This window comes from Leptonychotes weddellii, chromosome 8 (genome assembly GCF_054177405.1).
Source record: "Leptonychotes weddellii isolate Sample4059 chromosome 8, ASM5417740v2, whole genome shotgun sequence".
Lineage (NCBI taxonomy): Eukaryota > Metazoa > Chordata > Mammalia > Carnivora > Phocidae > Leptonychotes > Leptonychotes weddellii.
This window is the reverse complement of record NC_138376.1, coordinates 23,893,966-23,918,516: the sequence shown is the minus strand read 5'-3', so window position 1 is coordinate 23,918,516 and position 24,551 is coordinate 23,893,966. Positions and strand designations below refer to the sequence as shown.

The 24,551-nt window shown below is 45.9% G+C and overlaps 2 protein-coding genes across 2 annotated transcripts; one reads left to right on the top strand and one right to left on the bottom strand.

Annotated features, from left to right (window-relative positions):
- Positions 1-10,660: 10,660 nt before the first annotated feature.
- PSMB9 (proteasome 20S subunit beta 9) lies at positions 10,661-16,368 on the bottom strand. Its single transcript, XM_081827975.1, has 7 exons — positions 16,245-16,368; positions 15,898-16,085; positions 13,668-13,735; positions 12,576-12,707; positions 11,787-11,916; positions 11,406-11,547; positions 10,661-10,841 (listed from the first exon to the last, which is right to left on the bottom strand). The coding sequence occupies exons 2-7, from the start codon at positions 15,925-15,927 to the stop codon at positions 10,714-10,716; spliced, it is 630 nt and encodes a 209-aa protein (XP_081684101.1). The 5' UTR covers positions 15,928-16,085; positions 16,245-16,368; the 3' UTR covers positions 10,661-10,713.
- A 12-nt stretch (positions 16,369-16,380) lies between these two features.
- TAP1 (transporter 1, ATP binding cassette subfamily B member) lies at positions 16,381-24,490 on the top strand. The gene is made up of 11 exons (XM_006738049.3): positions 16,381-17,154; positions 17,672-17,786; positions 17,938-18,068; positions 18,839-19,044; positions 19,480-19,677; positions 20,820-20,948; positions 21,105-21,293; positions 22,094-22,267; positions 22,513-22,675; positions 22,963-23,099; positions 23,866-24,490. The coding sequence occupies exons 1-11, from the start codon at positions 16,557-16,559 to the stop codon at positions 24,076-24,078; spliced, it is 2,253 nt and encodes a 750-aa protein (XP_006738112.2). The 5' UTR covers positions 16,381-16,556; the 3' UTR covers positions 24,079-24,490.
- Positions 24,491-24,551: the final 61 nt, after the last annotated feature.

Here is a 24,551-nt window from a genome sequence, read left to right as displayed (position 1 = left end):
ACTTCTGTTCCAGGAACTTCTCCTTTTCTTACCACTGCTTCCCCAAAAGTCAGTTGCTTTTTTTGTCACCTTTGTCAGGGAAATGATTGCAGAGTGGATCTCCATTTCCTCCTGTTGTCCAGTTGTTTAGAATTGAAGTCTCAGGTGGATGACTTTGATTGGTGCCCTAGCTTCAAAGAGGGCTAGGGCATTGACTGTTCTGATTTTTACTATGGGGAGGCAGGATGCATAAGGTAGGGAACATTTTAGAGTATTCTAAAGATTTCCAAATCCCATAGCCAGCCAGAAACCATAAGCAGTGTTCCTACATGGAATGAGAGATGCTGTGTGGAGGGTGTGCTGTGAATAAATGCTTTGGTTCATGGGCTCCATTAGTAATTCTTTTTTTTTTTTTTAAGATTTTATTTATTTATTTGAGAGAGAGAGAGAGCACATGAGAGGGGGAGTGCCAGAGGGAGAAGCAGACTCCCCGCTGAGCAGGGAGCCCAATGCGGGACTCAATCCTGGAACTCCAGGATCATGACCTGAGCTGAAGGCAGTCACTCAACCAACTGAGCCACACAGGCGCCCTCCATTAGTAATTCTTAAAGCCCAGCTAACCTACAGACTCCCAAGAGATAATAAAATAATTGTTTTTGTTTTAAGCCACTAAGTTTAGGGGCGGTTTCTACACAGCAAAAGATAACTGAAACATACATTGCGTATTTTTTGTGTATGCCTGTCTTCTTCACCTGATATTGTTTCTATTAGATTTATCTGTTATTGAATTATCAGTTTATTCATAATCATCAACTATACAGTATTCCACTGTATGAATATACAACATTTTGTTTATCCGTTTATTGTTGAGGAACCATTTTGTTAAAGCATTTGAGAATAATCTGTGGACATTATGACAATGCACCCGTAAGTAGTTTGGCACGTGTGTTTTAAGAACGAGGACATTTCTCCTACATAACCATAATACCACCATCACCCCCAGACACGTAAAATTGATACACAATTATCAAATACACACAGTCCATATTCAAATTTCTCCTCTTGTCCCAATAATGCTCCATAGTAAATGTTTGTTATTTTAAGCTGCTAAATTTTGGTGCCATTTGTTACCCAACAATAGATAACCGATACAGTGGGCATGAGCAAAGATGTTCGGGGAATTTGGTAATTCACAGTTGTCTGACTTCCCTGTGTCTGTTCATATGTCCCCATTTCATATCTCAGGGTCCAAATCCATCCTGGGCAGTGGCCTTTTCTTAGCATAGGAGACCCTATGGGGTTATGCAATTAATAGCTCTATGACCCTCATCTACAGATTTTCGAAGAAAAAGTGTCCTTTCAAATTGCTACATTGTTTTTTAAAAAATTTCTCATTCATGTCTTGAGATTTGTTGAAAAGCTTTTAATTTATTCTTTTTTCTTTGTATGCTCTCTAGAGCAGTCTGAGGTAGTCAGCTTATACAGGTAGGGACAAAAAAACTTCAGGGAAATCACTCAGCATTTGTCTGGTACCTATCCTAATCTAAAACCCGGTTGCATGTTACCTGGGATGTGAGGTCAGTGCCACACCTCAGTGATGTCTCAGCTGCCTAATGGGTTAACACTGAGTCCATTTCCTTCCTCAGCACGCCCACCACATTTCCTTGAAGTTTCACCTTAAGCCATGTGATGGCTGATTTTGTGTCACCTGGGTTAGGCTAAGGTACCCAGATATTTGGGTAGCAGTGTAGATACTGTTGTGAAGGCATTTTTAAAGATGAGATTTAACATTTAAATCCGTAGATTTTGAGTAAAGCTGATTACCCTCCATGCCCTCCATAATGTGGTGGCCTTCCAATCTGTTGGAGGACTTCAGAGGAAAAGACTGAGGTTCACTGAGGAAGAGGGAAGTCTGTCTCTAGATTGCCGTTGGACTTGGGCTGCAGCATCAGCTCTTCCTTGTGTCTCCAACCTGCCCTGCAGATTTTGAACTTACCAGTCCTCTCGATCACATAAGCCAAATCCTTAAAGTAAGTCTCTCTCTCTATACATCCTATTGGTTCTATTTCTCTGGAGAACCCTGACTATTACATTTCCTAGGGAAGGCACTGCCCAGAGAAATCCACTCTCCTCCATGCCAACAGAGTTTAGATGAAAATAGAATATCCATACTTCATCTCTGAGTTTTTGAGAGCATATAGTCTGTATCACACACCCTTATACTACACATACAACTCTGTCATAAACATTGCTGAACCAATTTCCAATTTCCAATGCTTCTGAATAAGCTCAGTGGAATTAAGACACTTTTCTTTTTGCAATGTATGCCCATAACTGGCAGTTTTAAGAATTTGGTAAAGAGGACCAAAGATAATCCATATATTCTGGCTCATTCTATGTAAAAGAACATGTTGATTGGATTCTAAAAGATTTGGAACAAAAAAATAATACATATTATTGAAGAGGGACGCTGTAAATGTAGGGAGAAATCTAAGTGTTTCTAATTTCTACCCTCCCTTTCTAAATCGTGATCTTCAACCGAACACTTGAACTGTATTTATTTAGTTGGATGGAAAATATAGGGAATTACCTAATATGTCATGGCAATATAGAATAAGTTGCTCTCAGAGCTATGATTTTCTTTGAGTTGTTAACTTTAAAAAAATCTTACATGCAAAGGGTAGAATTATGTTCCTCAGTTGATGGCACATGGTCATCATTGGTCCATACAAAATCTTCTCCGTGTTTGTTATTATTTATTCCTTTTTATGCACATTCCCCAAATTCCAGTTTCTTTCCTTTCACTGAAGGCAACCCTTCTCATGTATTTTGTATATATCTTTTTGTTATATGTATTCTTGAAAAATGTGTATTGTTTTGTGCGTATTTATTTTTATTCAAAGTGAGTTACTTTGTGCTTATAACTCATTCTTTTGTTTTTTTTCTGCCCCTCAGCCCTCCGTTTCCATCCATGTTACTGCGGTGCACTCACAACATTTTTCCTACGGTCTCTCTGGTAGGCATGAAGATTGCCCCTATCTCTCTGCCACCAAGAACAACATCCTACAGGTCTCCTCAGGGAGACAGTTCTGAGGGGGGTGTATTTTCAGGAGCAGAATTGTTGGATCCTAGAATGTTTTTCACTTGATTAAGTAGTGCAGAATTTTCTCCAGAACGGCTACACCAGTTTATATTTCCACTGGCAGGGCAGGAGGCTTCCCTCATGCCTATTTCCTCCCCAACATTTGGCATTATCAAACTCTCATGTTTTCCAGCCTAATAGGTATAAAGTAATGGATAAATCTGTTTTATTGTGATTTTTGTTGAGTTTGATTATCTCTTCAAATGCTCATCAGCTTCTTTGTTTCTTCTTCTGTAAAGTCCATGTTTATGTCTTTTGTGCATTTTTCTCTAGGGTTGATGCCTTTTTGTTACTGTTTGCAGTTCACTGTATTTTCTAGATATTATCCTTAATTGGTTTTAGACAATGCAAATATCCTCTCCTATCCCGCAATTTGTTTATAAGAATTGTCTATTGTTAGCTTAAAAAAAATCTTTAATTTTGATGTAATGAAATAATAAAATATTTGCCATTATGGTTTCACAGATTTTATATAAAGAAATCCTTCCCTATCTAGTCCCCAAAATAATTTTTATATTTTATTCTGTTAGGTTTAAAGCTACACATTTCTCTTTTATGGCTTCAACTCACCTGCTATTCTATGTAGCATTAGCTCAGGGTCCAGCTCTATTTTTCTTTGTATAGTGATCTGTTCTTTCTCTTTCTAATAACACCTATTAAATAACCCACAATTTCCCCCATTAATTTATGGTGCCAACTTTATTGTATATTAGGTTCCTGCATAAATATAAGTTTGTCTCTCAGCTCTCTCTCTCTCTGTACCTCATTTTGGAATTTTGTTCCCCTGTCAATTTATATATTTTTTATTTATTTTAGTTATTTATTTTAAATATTTGGTTTTTTTAAGATTTTATTTATTCATTTGAGAGAGAGACAGAGACAGAGAGAGCACAAACGGGGGAGAGGCAGAGGGAGAAGCAGACACCCCGCTGAGCTAGGAGCCCAATATGGGGCTCGATCCCAGGACCTGGAGACCATGACCTGAGCTGAAGGCAGAGGCTTAATCATCTGAGCCAACCAGGTGCCCCAATTTATATATTTAAAAAAATTAGACTTATAGTATGTCTTTTTTTATAATTATAGTTCCATTGAATGTCTTAATGTTTAAGACAAGTATCCCCCCTAATGTTTAAGACAAGTATGTTTACTTAAAGGTTTGCTTAGCTATTTGAGGACCATTATTATGTCATATATATTTTAGAGTAAACTTATAAATTTCCTCAAAAAGTTTAAGCGGAGTTTTGATTGAGATTACACTCAATTTAAAGATAAGGTTAGGGGGCAATTGATATCTTTATAAGGTTGTGATTCCATCCAAGAATGCAAAATGACTCTCCATTATTTCAAAACATATTCAATGACTTCTTTTAGAGTTTTACATTTTTCTATAAATTCTTTTTTTTTATAGAGTGTGGGTGTGTGCCAGCGGGAGGGGCAGAGGGAAAGGGAGAGAGAGAATCTCAAGCAGGCTCCACGCCCAGGGTGGAGCCCTACACAGGGCTTGATCTCATGACCCTGAGACTGTGACCTGAGCCAAAATCAAGAGTGGGGTGCTTAACCGACTGAGCCACCCAGGTGCCCTGCCCCACTATGAATTCTTAATTAAGCTAGTTAGTAGATACTTCATGTCTTTTTGGCTAGTGTGATTTCTAACTTTTATTGTATCTCTCTTTTTTTTTTTTAAAGATTTTATTTATTTGACAGAGAAAGACACAGCGAGAGAGGGGAACACAAGCAGGGGGAGTGGGAGAGGGAGAAGCAGGCTCCCAAGGAGCAGGGAGCCCAATGCGGGACTCGATCCCAGGACCCTGGAATCATGACCTGAGCCGAAGGCAGACGCTTAACGACTGAACCACCCAGGCGCCCCTCTCTTTTTTTTTTTTAAAGTCTAATCCTCAACTCATGTTCTTTTTTTTTTAGATTTATTTATTTATTTATTTATTTATTTATTTATTTATTTATTTACTTGAGAGAGAGAACATGAGCAGGGGGGAGGAGCGGAGGGAGAAGCAGCCTCCCTGCTGAGCAGGGAGCCCGATTTAGGACTCCATTCCAGGATTCCAGAATCAAGACCTGAGCCAAAGGCAGATGCTACTGACTGAGCCACACAGGTGCCCCTTTATTGTATCTCTTATTGGTTATTCTGGTGTAGGGAACTGTTAGTAATTTTTGTAAAGGCTAAAAGCCTTGATACATTCTTTTGTTACCTTAATAGTTTGCTGCTTCTGTTTTTTTTTTTTTTAATTTCTGAGCAGATGATCATATGATCTGCAAATTTATCTGTTTTGCTCACATCTCTTTCTTTCCTTATGCACTGGTCTGAACTCTAGTGCTATGTTTTACTAGTAATAATAGTCTTAGGCACCTAAATTTTTTCCATTATGTATGCTGCTTGTTATAGATTTTTTGGAATATGACCTTTACCAACATAAGAAAGTTTTATATGATTCTGGGTTCCTTAACTGTTTTTTTAAAAATCATAAATGGATATTTAATTTTAGAAGTTAAACTTTATAAATTATTTATTGATTGAGAAAAGCAGATGAGTTTTCCTCTTTAGTCTATAATTATGGTGAATTATAGTAATATATTTTATTATATTGGAAGCATCCTTGCATTTAAGGATTTCTCATTTCATCTCGATGTATTATTTTTCCCTAGTTTTTATTTTTTTATTTTTAAAGATTTTATTTATTTATTTGAGAGAGCATGAGAGCGGGGAGGGTCAAATGGAGAAGCAGACTCCCCCCTGAGCAGGGAGCCCGATGTGGAACTCGATCCTGGGACTCCAGGATCATGACCTGAGCCGAAGATAGTCCCCTAACCAACTGAACCACCCAGGTGCCCTCTAGTTTTTATTTTAATTCCAGTTAGTTAACATACAGTGGAATATTAGTTTCAGGTGTACAATATAGTGATTTAACACTTCCACACAACACCTGGTGCTCATCACAAGTGCCCTCCTTAATCCCCATCCCCTATTTCACCCATCTCCCCCCCCCACCTCCCCTCTGGTAACCATCAGTTTGTTCTCTATAGTGTGTATTATTATTTTTAATACTGTTGAATTCAGTTCATAAATAATTATTTATTTTTTCCATCTATGTTCAAAGTGAGATGGGCCTATTGTTTTCTTTCCTTGAATTTTCCATACCTCAATTTGAAATCAAGATCATGCTAGCCTGATAAAATTAGCTGAACAGTTTTAATGTTTTTTCTATTTTCTGGGAAAAAAAACACATAAAATAGGAGTTGTATGTTCCTTGAATATTTGGTGTAACTCACCTGTGAAACCATGCGGGCCTTTAAAAATTTATTTTTATCAGATGGCATTAGCAACTGTTTTCATTTCTTCAATGTTTACCGGTATACTCAAAATTTATTTCTTCTTCTGCGAATTGCATTAGATTAAGTTTTTCTAGGAGTTTACCTATCTCATCAAAATTTTTCAAGTTTATTAGCATATACTTGTTCATTACACCCTTTATTATGTTTTGTATCTCTGTTATATCTGTACCTAGTCCCCCCTTTTCATTCCATATTTTGTTTCTTCATTTTTTTCCTCCCCTTTATTCATGATCAGTCTTGTTCTAAATCTGAATATCTTACAAATTTTTTTTTAAGAAGCAGCTAGCTTTTGGTTTTGTGAGTTTTTACTACATAGTTTTTGTTCTCTATTAAATTGCTTTCTGTTCTTATCTTTATGATTTCCTTCCTTCTTATTTCTTTAAGCTTGCTCAATTGGCTTTTTCAAAATTTTGGAGAATTTTTAGGTCATTTATGTTTAACTTTTCTTGTTCTAATAAATGTATTTGAAGCTATAAAATTCTCTCTTTTTCTTTTTTTAAAAGATTTTATTTATTTATTTGAAAGAGAAAGAATGAGACAGAGAGAGAGCATGAGGGGGGGAGGGGCAGAGGGAGAAGCAGACTCCCCGCTGAGCAGGGAGCCTGATGGGGGACTCAATCCCGGAACCCCAAGATCATGACCTGAGCCGAAGGCATTCGCTTAACCGACTGAGCTACCCAGGCGCCCCTTTATAAAATTCTTTCTGAGTATTGCTTTAACTGTATCTCAGAAAATTTGATATGCAACATTTTTACCACTTAGTTCTAAATGTGTTATTTCCTTTATGACTGCCTTGTAAATCTAGGTTATTTATCAATATTTTCTTAGTTTGCAAACTATCTGAATTTTAGGTATCCTTTTGTTATCAAGTTCTAATTTTATTATAATATTGCTACAAAATGTAGCTTTTTTCAAAGATACTGATACTTTGAAATCTATTGTAGTTTTCTTTATGGTGTAATGCATATTCTGTTTTAGCAAATCCTCTGTGTGACTTGAAAATTGATACATACATAGAGAGGAGTTGTTTTGTTGGATGGCTTTTTTTCTTTTTTAAAGATTTATTTATTTATTTATTTAAATTTTATTATGTTATGTTAGTCACCATACAATACATCATTGGTTTTTGATGTGGTGATCCACGATCCATTGTTTTCGTATAACACCCAGTGCTCCATGAAGTACGTGCCCTCCTTAATACCCATCCCTGGGCTAACCAATCCCCCCTCCCCCCCCCCCTCTAAAACCCTGTTTGTTTCTCAGAGTCCATAGTCTCTCATGGTTCATCTCTCCCTGCAATTCCCCCCCTGTCATTTTTCCTTTCCTTCTCCTAATGTCCTCTATGCTATTCCTTATGTCCCACAAATAAGTGAAACCATATGATAATTGACTTTCTCTGCTTGACTTATTTCACTTAGCATAATCTCCTCCAGTCCCATCCATGTTGATGTAAAAGTTGGGTATTCATCTTTTCTGATGGCTGAGTAACATTCCATTGTATATATGGACCACGTCTTCTTTATTTATTTACTTGGTGAGGAGAGGACAAAGCAGAGGTAGAGAGAGAATCCTCAGCAGACTCCCTGCTGAGTAGGAGTCCCATGCGGGGCTCAGTCTAACAACCCTGATCTCCTGACCTGAGCCAAAATCAAGAGTTGGATGCTTAACTGACTGAGCCACCCAGCAGCCCCTGGCTTTTCTTTTCAATGAATCTTTTTTTTTTTTAATTGAAGTATAGTGGACACACAATGTTACATTAGTTGCAGGTGTACAACATAGTGAATTCTCAAGTTTATATGTTATGCTATGCTCACCACAAGTGTAGCTCCCATCTGTCACTGCACAACACTATTACAATGCCATTGACTATATTCCCTATGCTGTACCTTTTTAAATGAATCTTTTGATTTATTTTTTTAAAGATTTTATTTATTTATTTGCCAGAGAGAGAGAGAGCGCACAAAGCAGGCAGAGGGAGAAGCAGGCTCCCCGCCGAGCAGGGAGCCCGACATGGGGCTCGATCCCAGGATCCTGGGATCATGACCTGAGCCGAAGGCAGACGCTTAACGACTGAGCCACCCAGGCACCCCTAAATGAATCTTTTGAACCTCATACTTAATTTCCTTTCCTTCTTGGCTTCGCTTTTGTAGCTCAGAGCCAGCTGTTTTTTACCCATCTGTAGCTGGGTGATGAAAATATGTCCTATTAAACTGGCTCTCTGGGGGACAAAAAAAACCCCCCAAAATTCTGACATGTGACATTCCTGGTTTCTGTAGAATAAATACTTCCATCAAGGCCAATGTGAAGCTACCCATGGTCAACAACTGTCTTTCAAAATTCCTGAATATTTTACAATTTGCTCCTTTTAGCCAGTATAAGACAGCTCCCGTACTCCATTTTTTTTTTAAAGATATTCATTTTGTATTTTAGTTTGACCCCTGGGCTTTACTTATTTCTTAGCTTTGTTTTCTCTTTGTCCCAGTTTCTTCTTCTCCTTTTTGTTAAATCGTGAGCTGCTATTAGCGCTTTTTGGAATGAGGGACACAAGGACATGATTCTTTGGTCAATAAAGAAAAAGACAGCTTTCTAATTGTAAAGGCGTAAATCTTAGTTTGGCTCTCAAAGTCTGTGATGGGCTGTTTTGGGTGTTCCTCACATGTGTGTAGCTCAGGGGTCACTGGGTACTTGTGAGAGTTCCAACCTAGAATTAAGGAATCCCCTTCTCCAGTTTCCTCATGTGGGAAACCCCCTCCACTTTCCCGGCCTCAGGGGCCCCTTTTCTCTGTTTCCTCCATTCCTTTGGTCAGAACCGACTATGGTGTTTCTCTTGGCAGTTTAGGGCACTACAGCTTTGCACCTTAAGCCTGCTTCTCAGGGCAAAGCTGGGAGATGAAAGAGAGAAAAAATTGAAAATCACCCAGAGGGAGCATTGCCTCTCCAAGCTCTGGCTCTTCTCATGACCCACATGCTTTTGTCTATTTTCCAGAGTCCTTCAGCACTTGTTTTTTGTGTGCTTTCCAGAGCTTTTCTAGTTGTGATCAGTGGGAGAGATTGGCTCTTAAACTATTATTTTATTTTTTTAAAAAGATTGTATTTATTTATTTGACAGAGAGAGAGAGCACAAGTAGGCAGAGCGGTAGACAGAGGGAGAGGGAGAAGCGGGCTCCCTGCTGGGCAGAGAGCCCAACGCGGAACTCGATCCCAGGACCCCAAGATCATGACCTGAGCTGAAGGTAGGCGCTTACCAGACTGAGCCACCCAGAAGCCCCCTTAAACTATTATTTTAACCTTCAAAATAAATTAAATATCATGGCTAGAAAAAACTCAAGTCTTTATGATTTTAGACTCTGCTCCTCCCCCCCACAAAAAAAACACATGCTCCCAAGGGCATAGCATTGTGTTAGGGTACTTTGAATTTTTATGTTAAGCCTGAGATCCAGAAAGAAAAGCAGACAAAAGCTTCCTGGGGAGCTCATTATGATTTCTGTTAAATATACCTCTTAACTGCTTACTTACGAGCAAAATGGCATTGACTGTTCAAACTGTAAACCACCTTAGAAGTCAACGCCTTCATTTGACAGAAGAGGAAATAAGATCTCACAGAAGGGGAATAATTTGTTCTGTCACTCTGGAAATGCATGGCAAAAACTGGGCCAGAACTTAGCCTGTTTAACAACAGTTACTCAGGCAGTTACTAACGACTTCCTAAGTGTCAACTGCTATGCTGGGCTAATTATCGCAGATTTCAAGGGGGACATGATATATGAAGCTTGAGGGAATGGAAAGTTTTATGTTTTATGCGGGAGAATGGCATATAGTAAAACAAACAAACAAACAAACAGCAAATCCCAGTTTTCAGCTTTTGAATTCACTATGACTTTGGTTAAGGGACTTACTTTTTCTAAGCCTTCATCTGTCCGTAAATAGACCTAGTAGTCTAATCTATAAAGGTTTTTTGTTTGGGTTATAAGAGATAAAGCTTATAAGCATTTAGCTAATGCCTTGCTCAATGTTTTGGTTGTTATTATTCTCTGAAACTCACAAATGCCCAAATTTTATGCACTTATCATGTATTGATCTCCAATGTGAATGAACACCTTATGGAAAGGGTATCTAACATCTGGGAGGGAAGAGGGCCCCTCACCTAAGCTTCATCTCCCTGAGCTCCCATTTTCCATTGACCATTCCAGGTTCTGGTCTGAGAGAGTTTATTACAAAATGATGAAGGGAGGTCTGAGGAAGATTCACTGGTCATAGAATTTCGGCAGCTCATTACCCAAGATCACTTGATGGTCCACACCAGCAGCTGTAATAGTGACCAGGTAGATGACGCCCCCGCTAGAGCCATCCCGATTCATGGCCAGAGCGATAGCTGCAGAGAGTTTCAGGGTGGAGAGGGGGAGAGAGAATGACTTAGCTTCAGGAATCTTTACATTCCTCTCCCGTTCATATGCTTACTACCTCTCAGACCTCAAAACCCGTCTCCTAGGGACACGTATCAAGGGGTGTGCAGGTAAATCAACTTGAAAAAAAAATAAGCCTTTATATGTAACATCTCCTGGTACCCATGGTCTCAAAACTCCCACCAGGATTGATTTCAAGTTGCAAATAGCTAGATAAGCAGCTCATGAGTTCTTGGATATTTAACAGTTGGCTCTCATGAGCTCGCCCAAGCCAGCTCCAGCACACCCCTGATTCTTATAGTAACTGTATATTTTGATTTGGGGTACTCAAAACAGTCCTGGTTTCTGCCCTGGGTCCTGGAATCCCACCTAGTTTAACACTGTCCTGCTCAAAAGTGTTCCCTCTCAAAAGTGTTCCAGTTTGGACATTAAATTAAACGGTCACCCATGTACTCCTCACCGTGTTCCTCATACTCTCCTTCCTTCCCAGGTTTAAAAACGCTCCCCGGGTACCCTCCCACTTGGTTAGTTACCATCTGTGGTGAAGCTCCTGCACTCCTCAGGGGACATGCCCGGCTTATATGCTGCATCCACATAGCCGTAGATATAGGCGCTGCCAGAGCCACCGATGGCGAAGGGCTGCCGAGTCAGCATTCCTCCCAGGGTTCCATACACCTAGGGGGGCTCCTCAGGTCAGACTATGGAAGCATCAGTCCTCTCCTTGCCACTGAGACAGGCAGGGGGTCTCCGTGTTCTGCAGTGAAGCCCCCCATCTCCTACTCCCATCGGTTGAGATTATACTCTGCTTTCAGAGGCGGTGTCCTGGGAACCCATTGCTAGAAGGATATAACCTCTATCTCCCCCTATCGGGTGGTGGGAACACCAAGGGAGGGGGTACGTAGGAAGACACGCACCTGGCCCCCGGCACGTTGGTCCCAGCCGGCTACTATGAGATGCGCGGACAGGTCCTCCCGATACTTATAACTGATATTCCTCACCACGTTGGCAGCAGCCAGAACAAGCGGAGGTTCTTCCAGTTCCAACCTAAAGGAAGTGTTAGTAATAGGGGTCAATATAATTTCCTGAAGTTCCACCCACCTGTGCCGTTACCATCATCCCTGCCAAGTGACACGTGAAACCTGAAACCTGTGGTTGCAATAGTTCAAACTCCAGCTCCTCTCCCACATGGACAGGGCGACTAGTCTCACACCACCCACCAGTAAGAAGATTCAACGTTCCCCTCCTTTACTCTGTCCCACCCACCCATCCCCCAATTATACAACGCTTAGCTGCAAGGGCCGTGCCCATGTGGGTAAAAGGAGATAAGCTTTACTCCTGCACCAATGACCTTGGTTTCTCACCCGGTAACTTCCTGATATATGGTGGGCCACATCATCATCTTCTTTCTCGTTATTTAGAGTGGGACCGTGATTTACAATGTTCAGGCCATTTTCACATATATCATTTGATTCTCAAAATAACCGTCGGGTGAGATAGGGTAGGTACTATTAATTATCTCCACTTTACAGAGGCGGAAGCCACGTTGGAGATTCAAGAGCCAGTTCAACACTAATAAAAACAGGAGCGCAAACAAGAATTTTTCATTTTTCACTACAGCGTTCCTGGAACGGGACACTGTCTCGGGGTTGGCTGGTGGGGAGAACTCTGGTGAATGTGGACCTGAGGACCCCAAAGCTTCATACCCGTGGAGCTCCAGTTGGTAGGCGGCCATGTCAACCATGGCTTGGGCATCAGCAGCTGAACCAGAGAGAGCACAGTAGATGTGCTGGTGTAGTGGGGACAGCTTGTCAAACACCCGGTTTACCACCGCCTCTCTGCCGGGAAGGAGTCAGCAGTCATCAACATTAGCAATGCCAGAATTTTTGAGGTTAATCATCCAGTGTTTCACAAAGTTATTTGACAAGAGAATAGCCCCGGAGCCCATGAAATTTAATACTTGGATTAAAACAGGAAGAAAAAAAAATCATCTCAAATAAATGAAACACTGCAATTATTATCAAAATTAGACTTATTTTCAGGCTTAGACTTTATAATAAGACAAAAAATAGTAAATGAAGAATCATGTTCTTAAGCAATTTTTCTTTGCTACACCCATCTTGAGGAAGTTATGTGTTCTATGGGACATAAAGTAAGTAATATTGACCTAATCCCATATACTCATTTTGCATATGGGGAAACTGGCCAGGATGGAGAAGACAAAATTAGTTCAATGTGTGCTGGATGAGAAACCAGAATATCTGCTTGGCAGGACCATCTTTTTGTTCTTTTCTTTTCTTTTTAAGATTTTATTTATTTATTTATTAAAGAGAGAGAGCACAAGCAGGGGGAGTGGCAGGCAGAGAGAGAAGCAGGCTCCCCGCTGAGCAGGGAGCCCAACGTGGGGCTCGATTCCAGGACCCTGGGATCATGACCTGAGCCAAAGGCAGACGCTTAACCCACTGAGCCACCCAGGCGCCCCTGAACCATCTTTTCTATCTCTAAATATAGATGGAAGGACGGCCCCTGAAACCTTTGTGTCCTACCTCCTCATACCCTATTCTTTTATACCCATCCCTGCAGGGACAGGCCACATAAGCATCCAGGCCCCAGATTCTCCTCCACTAATTCAGGGACCCAAGCACTTGCCCAGTATCTCATTAGAGGGGCCCTTCTGGAAGCCTAACTCAATTTCTGCAAAACTCCATTTTACCAGTATCTTCATGAATGGGTAAGAAAAATCTGTATTTGGGGCCGTTGGCTTCCTTCCAGAAGCATTCACCTTGACTGGTACTTACCCTGCAGACACCCGGGAATCAGAACCCACCACAACACCTCCGTCAAACTCCACTGCCATGATGGTTGTCTGCAGAGACACAGAAGATGGAATGTCAGAGCAGGATGAACTTTGATTCCCTCATGTTACAGATGAGGAAACATTCGCAGAGAGGGGAGGTGATCGGCTCAAGATCATACAGCAATTTAGGTCAGAGTGGACTCCCAGGACAGGATATCCCCTCCATCCCTCCACTTTCTCCATCTCCTCTCCCAGCTGCAGGGGAATGTCACAGCCTGGTCCTGGCACAACATGGAAAGAATCCTATCCCTGGGCCCCAACCTTCCTAAGTCGAATTCTTCCCACTATAAAGAGAGAGAGGCAGACATGTGGCTCAGGGGGGTGCTTCCAAGCACTGGCGGGCGAGGCAGCCCCACAAGTGAACGACCTCACCACCTGTGCTCGTGGTGCGTGTGGATGTGCTACAGACCCAACACAAAGCAGGCTACTGTGGCCTTGGGAAACAAGCTCAAGTCTTTTTTTGGCCCCTAATTCTCCACCCCACACAGTTGATTAAATAGCAGAAACATCAAGGGGCGTGGTGGTTAGCAGGGTCATGCATTAAGTAAGGAGGGAAGCAGCCAGGAACACACGAGATGATTTAAAATAAAGGTTTCATTTAAGGATTTCTTTTTTTTCTCTTTTTTTCTTTTTTTTAAAAGATTTTATTTATTTATTTGAGAGAGAGAATGAGATAGAGCGAGCATGAGAGGGGGGAGGGTCAGAGGGAGAAGCAGACTCCCTGCTGAGCAGGGAGCCCGATGCAGGACTCGATCCCAGGACTCCAGGATCATGACCTGAGCCGAAGGCAGTCGCTTAACCAACTGAGCCACCCAGGCGCCCTTTTTTTTCCTTTTTTTAAAGTAGGCTCCACGGCCAGCGTGGAGCTCAGTGCGGGACCTGAACACAGGACCCTGAGATCAAGACCTGAGCTGAGATCAAGAGTCGGTCACTTAACAGACTGAGCCACCCAGGAGCCCCTCACTTAAGGAATTCTGATCAAGAGGTCAATAGGTATCTCAGTAGCCAGGGGGAAGAGATCTGTACCAAGAGAGGATTTGCCTGGGGAGTTTGAGCTCACTTTTTCAGGTCAAGAAAAGAAATCAAGGAAAAGAATTAAAGAAGGTGAAAGGGATAAAGCTACATGTTTTCTACTCCTGTTGAGTTGGCAAGAGCCTCAAAGATCCTTGGTTCAAATGAGGAAAACTGAATCATGGAGGAGGTGATTGACTTGTGAAGGTCACCCAGAATTAACAGCAGACTGGGACTAAAACCCAGGCCTAACTTCCGTCTCTTGTGACTTCTGCTTCTATTTCCCACTGCTCCTCTGGCAGTGACGGGAGATGTTCTACCTTACAAATGGTTTTAGTGCATTCTCATCACTCCATAGGTAAGTCCGGACCCCAGGGCCATTGCCCTGAGTGTGCTTTCTGACATACTGATCTACCATGAATTGAGGGCCATTGAGAAAGGGCAGCCCCATTCTAGAGGTTATTCCTCTAAAACAAAGCTGCCCCCAAGCCAAGAGTGGTGGCGGTAGCTTGGGAGCAGAAGCCAGCCAGCCTTGGCCTGCGGACAGCCTCAGTTGCCCAGCTGGGCAAGCGGGTGGGAGTGGGCGGGAAGGACGCAGGGAAGGGAACGTGGCAGCCCCCGGGCCAGGTGGGAGCCTTCCTGGGTCAGGCTGGGGAAGGACACCACCGTCTCACAAGGAACCCCCGTTATCAGGGCTGGGGCTATGAGTTACCCAGCAGTCTGTGTGATGAGCTGTCCCTTCTCAATCATTGCCCATATTCTCCTCGCCCGAGTGCTGTCCTGCTTCACCCAGGGCACCATTTCTTCATCAATCTGCACCTTCTCCGACCCCCTCCCTTGATTTAACCAGCCCCTCTCTCCAGTCCAGAGTTGAAAGCGAAAGCGCTTTAGAGCCGCTTCCCCTTGACGCTTCCAGCTAAGAGCCACAGCACCCCCTTCTCCACCCGCCTCGCTAGCCCAGTCCCTTGGCGGACTCCCACGTGACCCCCTTCAGAATAGGGATGCCCCGTCTTCATCGCAGGGAATCTCTACAACCCCTGGCTGCTACAAGCTGCCTCCTCACTCTTTCAGCCCCTGTATTCACTCCTCGGAGTTGCCGCGTCCCCCTGCCGCTCCACCCCCTCCAGCTCTCTGCTAAACCTCTAGCCCCCGCTCCTTACCCCAGTGTGGACTTCTCCGACCCGCAGCATCTCGGCGCCGCGCCGCTTGCCGCCTGGGGCACTGGTTTCCGACCTGGGACCGCGGGCCGCGCGTGCCTCCCGTTCCGCGGCTTCACCGCGCCCGCTAGGGGGCGCCTGGGTCCTCTCTGGGAGGCTTCGCGCCCGGCGCTAACCTAATTGGCACAGATCTGCCGGGAGACAGGTGACGAAAGAGGCTGGGGTAAGACCGGAGGCTGGGGTCAAACGTCCCGACAAGTGGAATTCGCGAGACGAAGCCAAGAAAGGAAGGACGACGAGTGTGCGTGATGGAGAAGGTGGAGCCGCAAGGCTGCTCCCCAGAACCTCACCTCTGATTTCCGCGCCTTCTCCCAAAATAGCCTGGGCGGGCAACATGCTGCAGCGGGGCGGACCTACCGAGCCGGCTGCCGCTTTCGTTTTCTCTTTCCGCGAAACCGCCCGCTTCTAGTAGCGCGGCCAGAACCAGCCGGCCCTGGGACTTTCCGGGATCCCCGCCTTCGCCCGCCCTGCCCCCCTCTGCCGGCCGCGGGTCTCAGCGCTCTCTCGGGCACAGTCTCGGACAGCACCCGGAGCCTGCGGCCCGGCGCCGACAGCGGGGAGTCCCAGGCCGGGGCGCGACCTCCGGCAGCACCCACGCGCCCATGGCCAGCTCAGGGTCCCCCAGCCCCTGCGGCTGCCTCTGCTCGTCTCGAGCTTCCCCGGCGTGGCTGGGGGTACTGCTGCTGCTTCTCGCCGACTGGGTGCTGCTCCGGGAGGCGCTCCCCAGAATATGCTCCGTGCTGGTCCCCACCGCGCTGCCCCTGCTCCGGGTCTGGGTGGTGGGCCTGAGCCGCTGGGCTGTGCTGTGGGTGGGGGCCCGTGGTGTTCTGCGGACAACGGTGGGCTCCGGCAGGGAAAGCGCAGGAGTCCGGGGATGGCTGGCCGCTCTGCAGCCATTGGCGGCGGCGCTGGGCTTGGCCCTGCCGGGACTGGCCTTGTTCCGAGAGCTGCGCCCGTGGAGAGTTCCCAGGGATTCTGACAGCTCCAGGCTCCTGCACTGGGGAAGTCGCCTGGATGCTTTCGCCCTCAGTTACTTGGCAGCAGTGCCCGCAGCCGCCATGTGGCATAAGCTCAGCGGACTTTGGGGGCCGGAAAGTCACGGGGGTTCAGGAGACGCGGTGCGCCGACTTCTAGGCTGTCTGGGTTCAGAGATACGACGCCTCCGGCTCCTGCTGGTCCTGTTGGTTCTCTCCAGTCTTGGTAAGAGGGACGCAGGGGCAGAGGGACGGACACTAGGGGCCCGGGCAGGGATCATAGTAATAATGGTCAGTGAGATCGGTTAGTGTGGGGTCTGGGAAATGGACCAGGGGACCAGGGGACCAGGGGAAGGCGACCGAGCTCTGGTCGTGAGAAAACTTACTCCAGTGTCAAGGAAAGAGCCCTGGACTGGGTGGGAGTCAGGAGTCCTGGACTCCAGTGCTGCTTCAGGCGTTGCTTAGCTAGCCACCTTGGGCAAATCCTTTCTTCTGGGCAGCACACCCTATGACCTCTGGTCTTCCTGTGTAAACCTCTGAAGGTCTGGTGGGGCTCAGCGTCGTGAGTTCCAGGGTTCAGGTGCAGGGCTGGGTCCTCAGTGTCCTCTTTCTGCCGGGGCCCTCCAGGATACCCGTGACGGGTTCGAGAAAGAGTGGGATGGGGGAGGGGGGGCAGTCTGCTTGGAACTGATCTGCTTAGACTTGATATTTGTGACTGACCCCTCCCTCCTCTTCCTCTCCAGGGGAAATGGCCATTCCATTCTTCACCGGTCACCTCACTGACTGGATTCTACAAGACGGGACAGCTTCTGCCTTCACACGGAACATAACGCTCATGTCAATTCTCACCACAGCCAGGTCTGGGGGCTGAAGATGGAAGGCTGAGAATGGGGGACCCTGAAAAAGAGGGATCTGGAAGTTGGGGCTGCTGTCCAAAGTGCACTTCTTTGGGACCTTCTCTCTGTCCCCTGAACACACCCTGATCCTTCTTCTCCCCATCTCTCTCTAGTGCCGTGCTGGAGTTCGTGGCTGATGGGATCTATAACAGCACCATGGGCCGTGTGCACAGCCACTTGCAGGGAGAGGTATTTCGGGCTGTCCTGCGCCAGGAAACAGAGTTTTTCCAACAGAACCAAACAGGTGTGTCCTGAAACTCTTTCATTACACATCTGTATACTCTTTATTTTCCCCATATATCCTCTTTTACTTATAACCTTGATCTTTCTCTCTTTCTCACATAGACATTGTCATTTCTTATTCTTGATATACCTCGAGTATTATAGCCGTTACCTTCAGAAAAACCTAGTTTTTCCATCTAAATTTCCATAAATTTATCCCTATGTGTATATTTAGATAGAAACTATAGAATTTCAAACCTGGAAATTTTGAGATCACAGAGTCCAACTGCCTAGTTTGCAGAGAAGGAAGCTGAGGCCCAGACCCTAAATGATGAAACTGGCATGGTCACATATGGATAGGGATGAGCTTGGGGTTGATTCCCAGCCCAGTACTCGATAGAGTTTTCTGGACTGCTTTCTAGCAGCACTCTCTGTTTTTCTCCAGCTCTGTTATATGACCAGCTTAAGCTCTTCTTGCCTCTGTTGTGCAGCACGGGGTATACATGCTCTTTACGGGACAGAAATGTGTCAGAGAAATGGAAATTCACATGGGCATCAATTTCTTTATAGTTGAAATGAAAGTCTTTCGCCAGGTTTTTACTCTCTAACACTCATTCTGCCTGCACCGAGATCCCTAAACTCCCCTATCCCCCTTACCTTGTTTTCCTCAGCCTCCTCAGAACACCATGTTGCCGCCCCCTGCCCCTGGCTCCTCTCCCTGGCTCATTGCTAGTCCCTCCCGCCACTCTGAGCCTCTCATTCATCCACTCTCTTCTCCCCAAACCCTGGCAGGAGCCATCACTTCTCGGGTGACAGAGGACACATCCACCCTGAGTGAGTCTCTGAGTGAGAAGCTGAGCCTACTGTTGTGGTACCTGGTGCGGGGGCTGTGTCTCTTGGGGCTCATGCTCTGGGGGTCACTGCCACTCACCATGGTCACCCTGGTCACCCTGCCTCTGCTTTTCCTTCTGCCTAAGAAGCTGGGAAAATGGTACCAGGTATGTCCAGGGAGTTGTCTCACCCTACACAGACCTTCATGTCCCAGACTGGGTGGAATTGATTCCTCTCAGGTTTCTTTCCTGGCACCCTCACTGATACCCCACCTTCACAGCACTCCCTGTCCCTGTAGCCCATGTTCCCAGATTGTTCAGTGTTGAGCTCCATACTCTCTGTGTCTTCTCTTCCACCTTCCGCCCACAACCTGTCTCTATGAACATGATCACCAGTCTCAAGATTATGATCCCCTATGGCCCTTCTGAACAATTTCCTCTGCTCTGCACCCCTTTGGTATCCAGAAAGAACAACTGTGCCCCTTTCTCTTTCCTTCGTGCATCTGCCTCCTCTCACCTTTAACCTCCAACTAGGTAACTCAGGTACCAGTGCCCTGGTGGTTTGCCAAGCCCGTGTGACGTCCCTTGTCCATGTCTCCAAAGGTGCTGGCAGCCCGGGTGCAGACGGCTCTGGCAGAGTCCAGCCAGGTGGCCATTGAGGTGCTGTCAGCCATGCCCACAGTCCGGAGCTTTGCCAACGAGGAGGCTGAGGCCCAGAAGTTTAGCCAAAAGCTGCAGGATATGAATACCCTCCATCAGAAGGAAGCTCTGGCCTATGCAGTCAACCTCTGGACCATCAGTGTGAGCAACCTGGACATGAATGCCTAGTCCCTTGTCCCCGAGATACCTCGACTCCATTCCCTTTTCCATGACCCTGCTCCACATGCCTCCTCCACCGAGCAGTGGTTGGTTCGGTGTTCTCATCCCAGCAACCTGGCGCTCAGCGTTCCGAACTGCCTCCCTCTTTTTAGACCTGCCGGATGGCTTCCTGTCACCATGGTACACAGAATCCATCCAGCCCCCCTTTTAGGGAGGTGCCGTGTCTTTCAGTCCCAGGCCCTTCCTTTGCCTCTCAGGCAGCCCTGAGGCATAAAGTCCTGCACCCGGCCTGCGTCATGTGGGACTATGTGGCTGTGCTAGTGAGAGCCAAGGGAACAGCAGAAGCCAAGGATGAGGGGCATCTCTTCCGTCACTGAAAGAGAACCAGAGCAGCATTCAGGAATTCCCGGCTCAATGCTGCCATTTACTAGCTCTGTGATCATGGGCTAATAACTTACTTTCTCGAGACTGTTTCCTCATTTTATTTTTATTTTTTAGTTTTTTAAAAAGATTTATTTATTTGAGAGAGAGAGAGAGAGCATGAGCAGGGGGCGGGGCAGAGGGATAAAGAGAGGGGAAGCAGACTCCCCGCTGAGCGGGGAGCCCAACAACTTGGGGCTCAATCTCAGGACTCTGAGATCATGACCTGCACCGAAACCAAGAGTTGGATGCTCAACTGACTGAGCCACCCAGGCGCCCCTGTTTCCTCATTTAAAAAAGTGGGGATGGTATAACCTTGTTTATAGGGTTCTTGCTATGAATATTAGATGACATTATATTCATTTAAAGCCTTTTGTGAAGAGTGCTCTGCAAACAAGTGCTCTGCACACAAGGCGATAGTGGTGATGGGGAGGACAGTGATGACTTCTATGGCATAGCTGAGCAAGACTCCGTGGAGCCCCCATGGTGCATGCTCCCTTTCCCCCTGTGGAGCCCCCATGGTGCATGCTCCCTTTCCCCCTGTGGAACCCCCATGGTGCATGCTCCCTTTCCCCCTGCGGAGCCTCCTGCTGTTACCTGGCGGAAAGGGACTTTATATCTCCGTAATGCTAATGAGTCTAGTTCTTTGCACCCCCCTCTAGATTTTTCAACCACAATCCCTTTTCTCCGTGGTCTTTCCACAGATCTCAGGGATGCTGCTGAAGGTGGGAATCTTATACATCGGTGGGCATCTGGTGACAAGTGGGGCTGTAAGCAGCGGGAACCTTGTCACATTTATTCTCTACCAGATCCAGTTCACCTCAGCTGTTGAGGTGAGAGCCTTCCATTTTCACTCCCCAGTGCTTTTCCTTCTTAGGTCCCATCACCGTCTGTGTCACCTTCCTTCCATTCTTTACCCTTCTCATATCACATCGCCCTGGCAAGCAGATTTGTTCTCCCCCTTCTCAATACTCATACCTCCCCTCCAGGCACTGCTCTCCACCTACCCCAGTGTACAGAAGGCTGTGGGCTCCTCGGAGAAAATATTTGAATACCTGGACCGAATTCCTCGCTGTCCTGCCAGTGGTGTGTTGACTTCCTTAAACTTGGAGGGCCTTGTCCAGTTTCAAGATGTCTCCTTCGCCTACCCAAACCGTCCAGATGTCCCAGTGCTGCAGGTAAACCTACCGATCTTTGTTTTTCAGCAGCCTGACTCTCATCTCTACCATCCTAAACTTTCTTCCTGCCTTTAGCCTGTACACGAGGTACAGATAGATCCTTCCTAACCCCTCAAAGGCAAAGATGAGCACCGTCTACTCCATACAACTGCCCCAAACTCAAGAACCTTTTGGATTTGTAAGGAGAATGGGAGAAGAAGAGGCTCTCAGGGAGAAGGGTCTCACATCCTAAGGAACTGCTGAAGCAAAATCTGTCTCTACTGTCTTTTCCTTTTCGTTCCATTTGTCATTTAGAATGTGATTTTTTTTTTCTGTTTTCTCATGATATTTGATATCAAGTGTGTGACATAGTGGTGCTTGGTCTTTGCTCTGATCTTTGCCTTGTCTTCCATCTCTACTCCTTGGGGAGCTATCATCCTTGAGGAACAGAAACCTATGCCTGTGGGAGGATAGGAGTTGCTGTATTTTCCCATTTCCCCCCCTTTCTTCCCTGGGTAAGACATCCTACTGTGTAATAAGACAATGACAGCCTTAAGGTTAGAGGCCTTAGGCTGTCTCTCTCTCTCTTTTTTTTAAAGATTTTATTTATTTATTTTGACACAGAGAGACACAGCGAGAGAGGGGCACACAAGCAGGGGGAGTGGGAGAGAGAGAAGTGGGCTTCCCGCTGAGCAGGGAGCCCGATGTGGGGCTCGATCCCAGGACCCTGGGATCACGACCTGAGCTGAAGGCAGACGCTTAACGACTGAGCCACCCAGGTGCCCCTGTCTCTTATTTTTTTTTGATTCTCTGGCCTCCAGGGGCTGACGTTCACCCTACATCCCGGTGAGGTGACGGCTCTGGTGGGGCCCAATGGGTCCGGGAAGAGCACAGTGGCCGCCTTGCTGCAGAATCTGTACCAGCCCACGGGGGGAAGGCTGCTGCTGGATGGGAAGCCCCTTCCCCAATATGAGCACCGCTACCTGCACACACAGGTGAGCAAGAAGATGGCAGGGGCGGGGGCAGGGGGGAGGGCAGGGGACATCACTGAACACCCTAACCGAGCACTCTGAGAGGAGGGCCAGGGAATGATAGACCTTGGGTGGAGATGGGGTGTAGTCAGGAGAGAGAGTGTGTAATTTTGTGATATGCTTTCAGCAGAGATTTGGAGTCATCAGTCTCTAGATAACCGTACTCCTGTGCTCCTTGTTCTCTGACTCTTCATCATATTTTGTCCTAGGTGGCTGCAGTGAGACAAGAGCCGCAGCTATTTGGAAGGAGTTTTCAAGAAAATATTGCCTATGGCCTGGTCCAGAAGCCAACTATGGAGGAAATCATAGCTGCCGCAATGGTGTCTGGAGCCCATAGTTTCATCTCTGAACTCCCTGAGGGCTATAACACAGGTGCTCTTTCAGCTCACATCCTCACCTGGACATCTTTACCGAGACCTTTATTCTGTAGTTCTTTCCAACCCGCTGACATCAGTTTGAAGTTGTAGGGTCTTGTACCTATGGCTTCTTCATGCTCACATCCTCAGAACTCTGTCACCTTTCCAGAACCTTCCCTATCCAGCTGCATCCATCAGTCCTTGGTGTGTATATGTGTGAGTGTGCACCCACGTGCACACACAGGCAAGCATGTGGAGGCACATGTGGTTATCCAGCCCTCACCTTGGCTCTTGTCTCCGCAGAGGTAGGAGAGGCTGGGAGCCGGCTATCAGGGGGTCAGCGACAGGCAGTGGCCTTGGCGCGAGCACTGATCCGGAAACCACGTGTTCTCATCCTGGATGATGCTACCAGTGCCCTTGATGCAGACAGCCAGTTACGGGTGAGGGGGACATTTTGTTAGTGACTATATCCCCTCCATTCTTCCTTCCTTCCCTCATCCCGTGTTATTTATACTAACATAATTATCCAAACCAGTCCTTGCTATTCTCAGTTCCCAAGAGCTGCTCCCCAAGATGCTTAGAACCAATTCAAAGACACTATCTATAGACTTTGAATCTCTGAAGCCAAACATAAGAAGGCCATCCTAATAATATTAATATCTATTGAGCTTTTACTCTTTTACTCTGTGCCAGACATGCGACTAGGCCCTCTCCGTGTATTATCTCACTCATTTATTCATCGTGAATGCCTGTGAGCTGGGCATTGTTATCCTCATCCTACAGATGATAAAAAGGGGGCCAAGAGAGGCTGAACCACCTGCTCAGTGTCACTGAGCTGTTGAGTAGCAGAGCATAGACCCTAAGTCAAGCCCGCCTGACTTGAATGTTCATGCTTTTTACCACTAAGTTGTATGGAAAACAGAATATAAAATTCCCAGTTTATAGGTAGAAAGGAGAGACTATTCGATACCCTTCAATCTTTTCTTATGGGTTTCACCTTAGGGCCCTTACTTTTATTCCACTGTTACCACCTCATGTAAATAGCCCTTAACAAATCAAAGGCTGGACAGACAAGCACTCGGAATGAGAATCTGCGACTCCTTGGGGTTGTTGGCAGAGGTAGCAGTGACCCTGGTGAAAGCTTTCCGGGCTCTGGAAACACAGTTGTCTCCCTGGGCTCTTGACAGAGTCTGTGTCTTTTCTCAGGTGGAGCAGCTCCTATACAAAAGCCCTGAACGGTGCTCTCGGTCTGTGCTTCTCATCACCCATTGTCTCAGCTCATTGGAGCAGGCTGACCAAATCCTCTATCTGGAAGGAGGCTCCATCTGTGAAGCAGGAACCCACCAGCAGCTCATGGAGAGGAGGGGGCGCTTCTGGACCATGACGCAGGCTCCTGGCGGGTCAGGAGCTCCAGAATGAAAGACTTCTCAGACCTGCACATGCCGTCTCCCTCCCTTCTTTTCCCGTCTCTAGTGGAGAGTTTGGGAACAAATGGCTTACCAGAGCTGCACGGTAGGCAGCTGCTTCTAGGAGGAGCGACATCCTAGAACAGAACTCACTAGCCGATGCCTGAAATTCCGCCACGAGTGTTGCCCCCTCTCCAAACTCCTCTTGATAATGCAGATTTCTTGGAAGAAAACAGGGTTTAGAACTTCTTCGTGTAACTGGGTTCAGAGCCAGGATTTTGGTGTGGAACCCTGGAAATGAGAACTTTAGAATATACAGAAAGGGGGAGATCAGCTACTTTCCAATATGACTAAAGTCATATGCCGGCCCATAAGCACACTCTGCATTCTTGATATTTATAATAAAATTGGTGTTTTGTACTGTGGTTTCTCGTGTTTTCAGCGCACCGAATGGCTCACCAACTTTTGCAGTGAATTTTTCAGGAG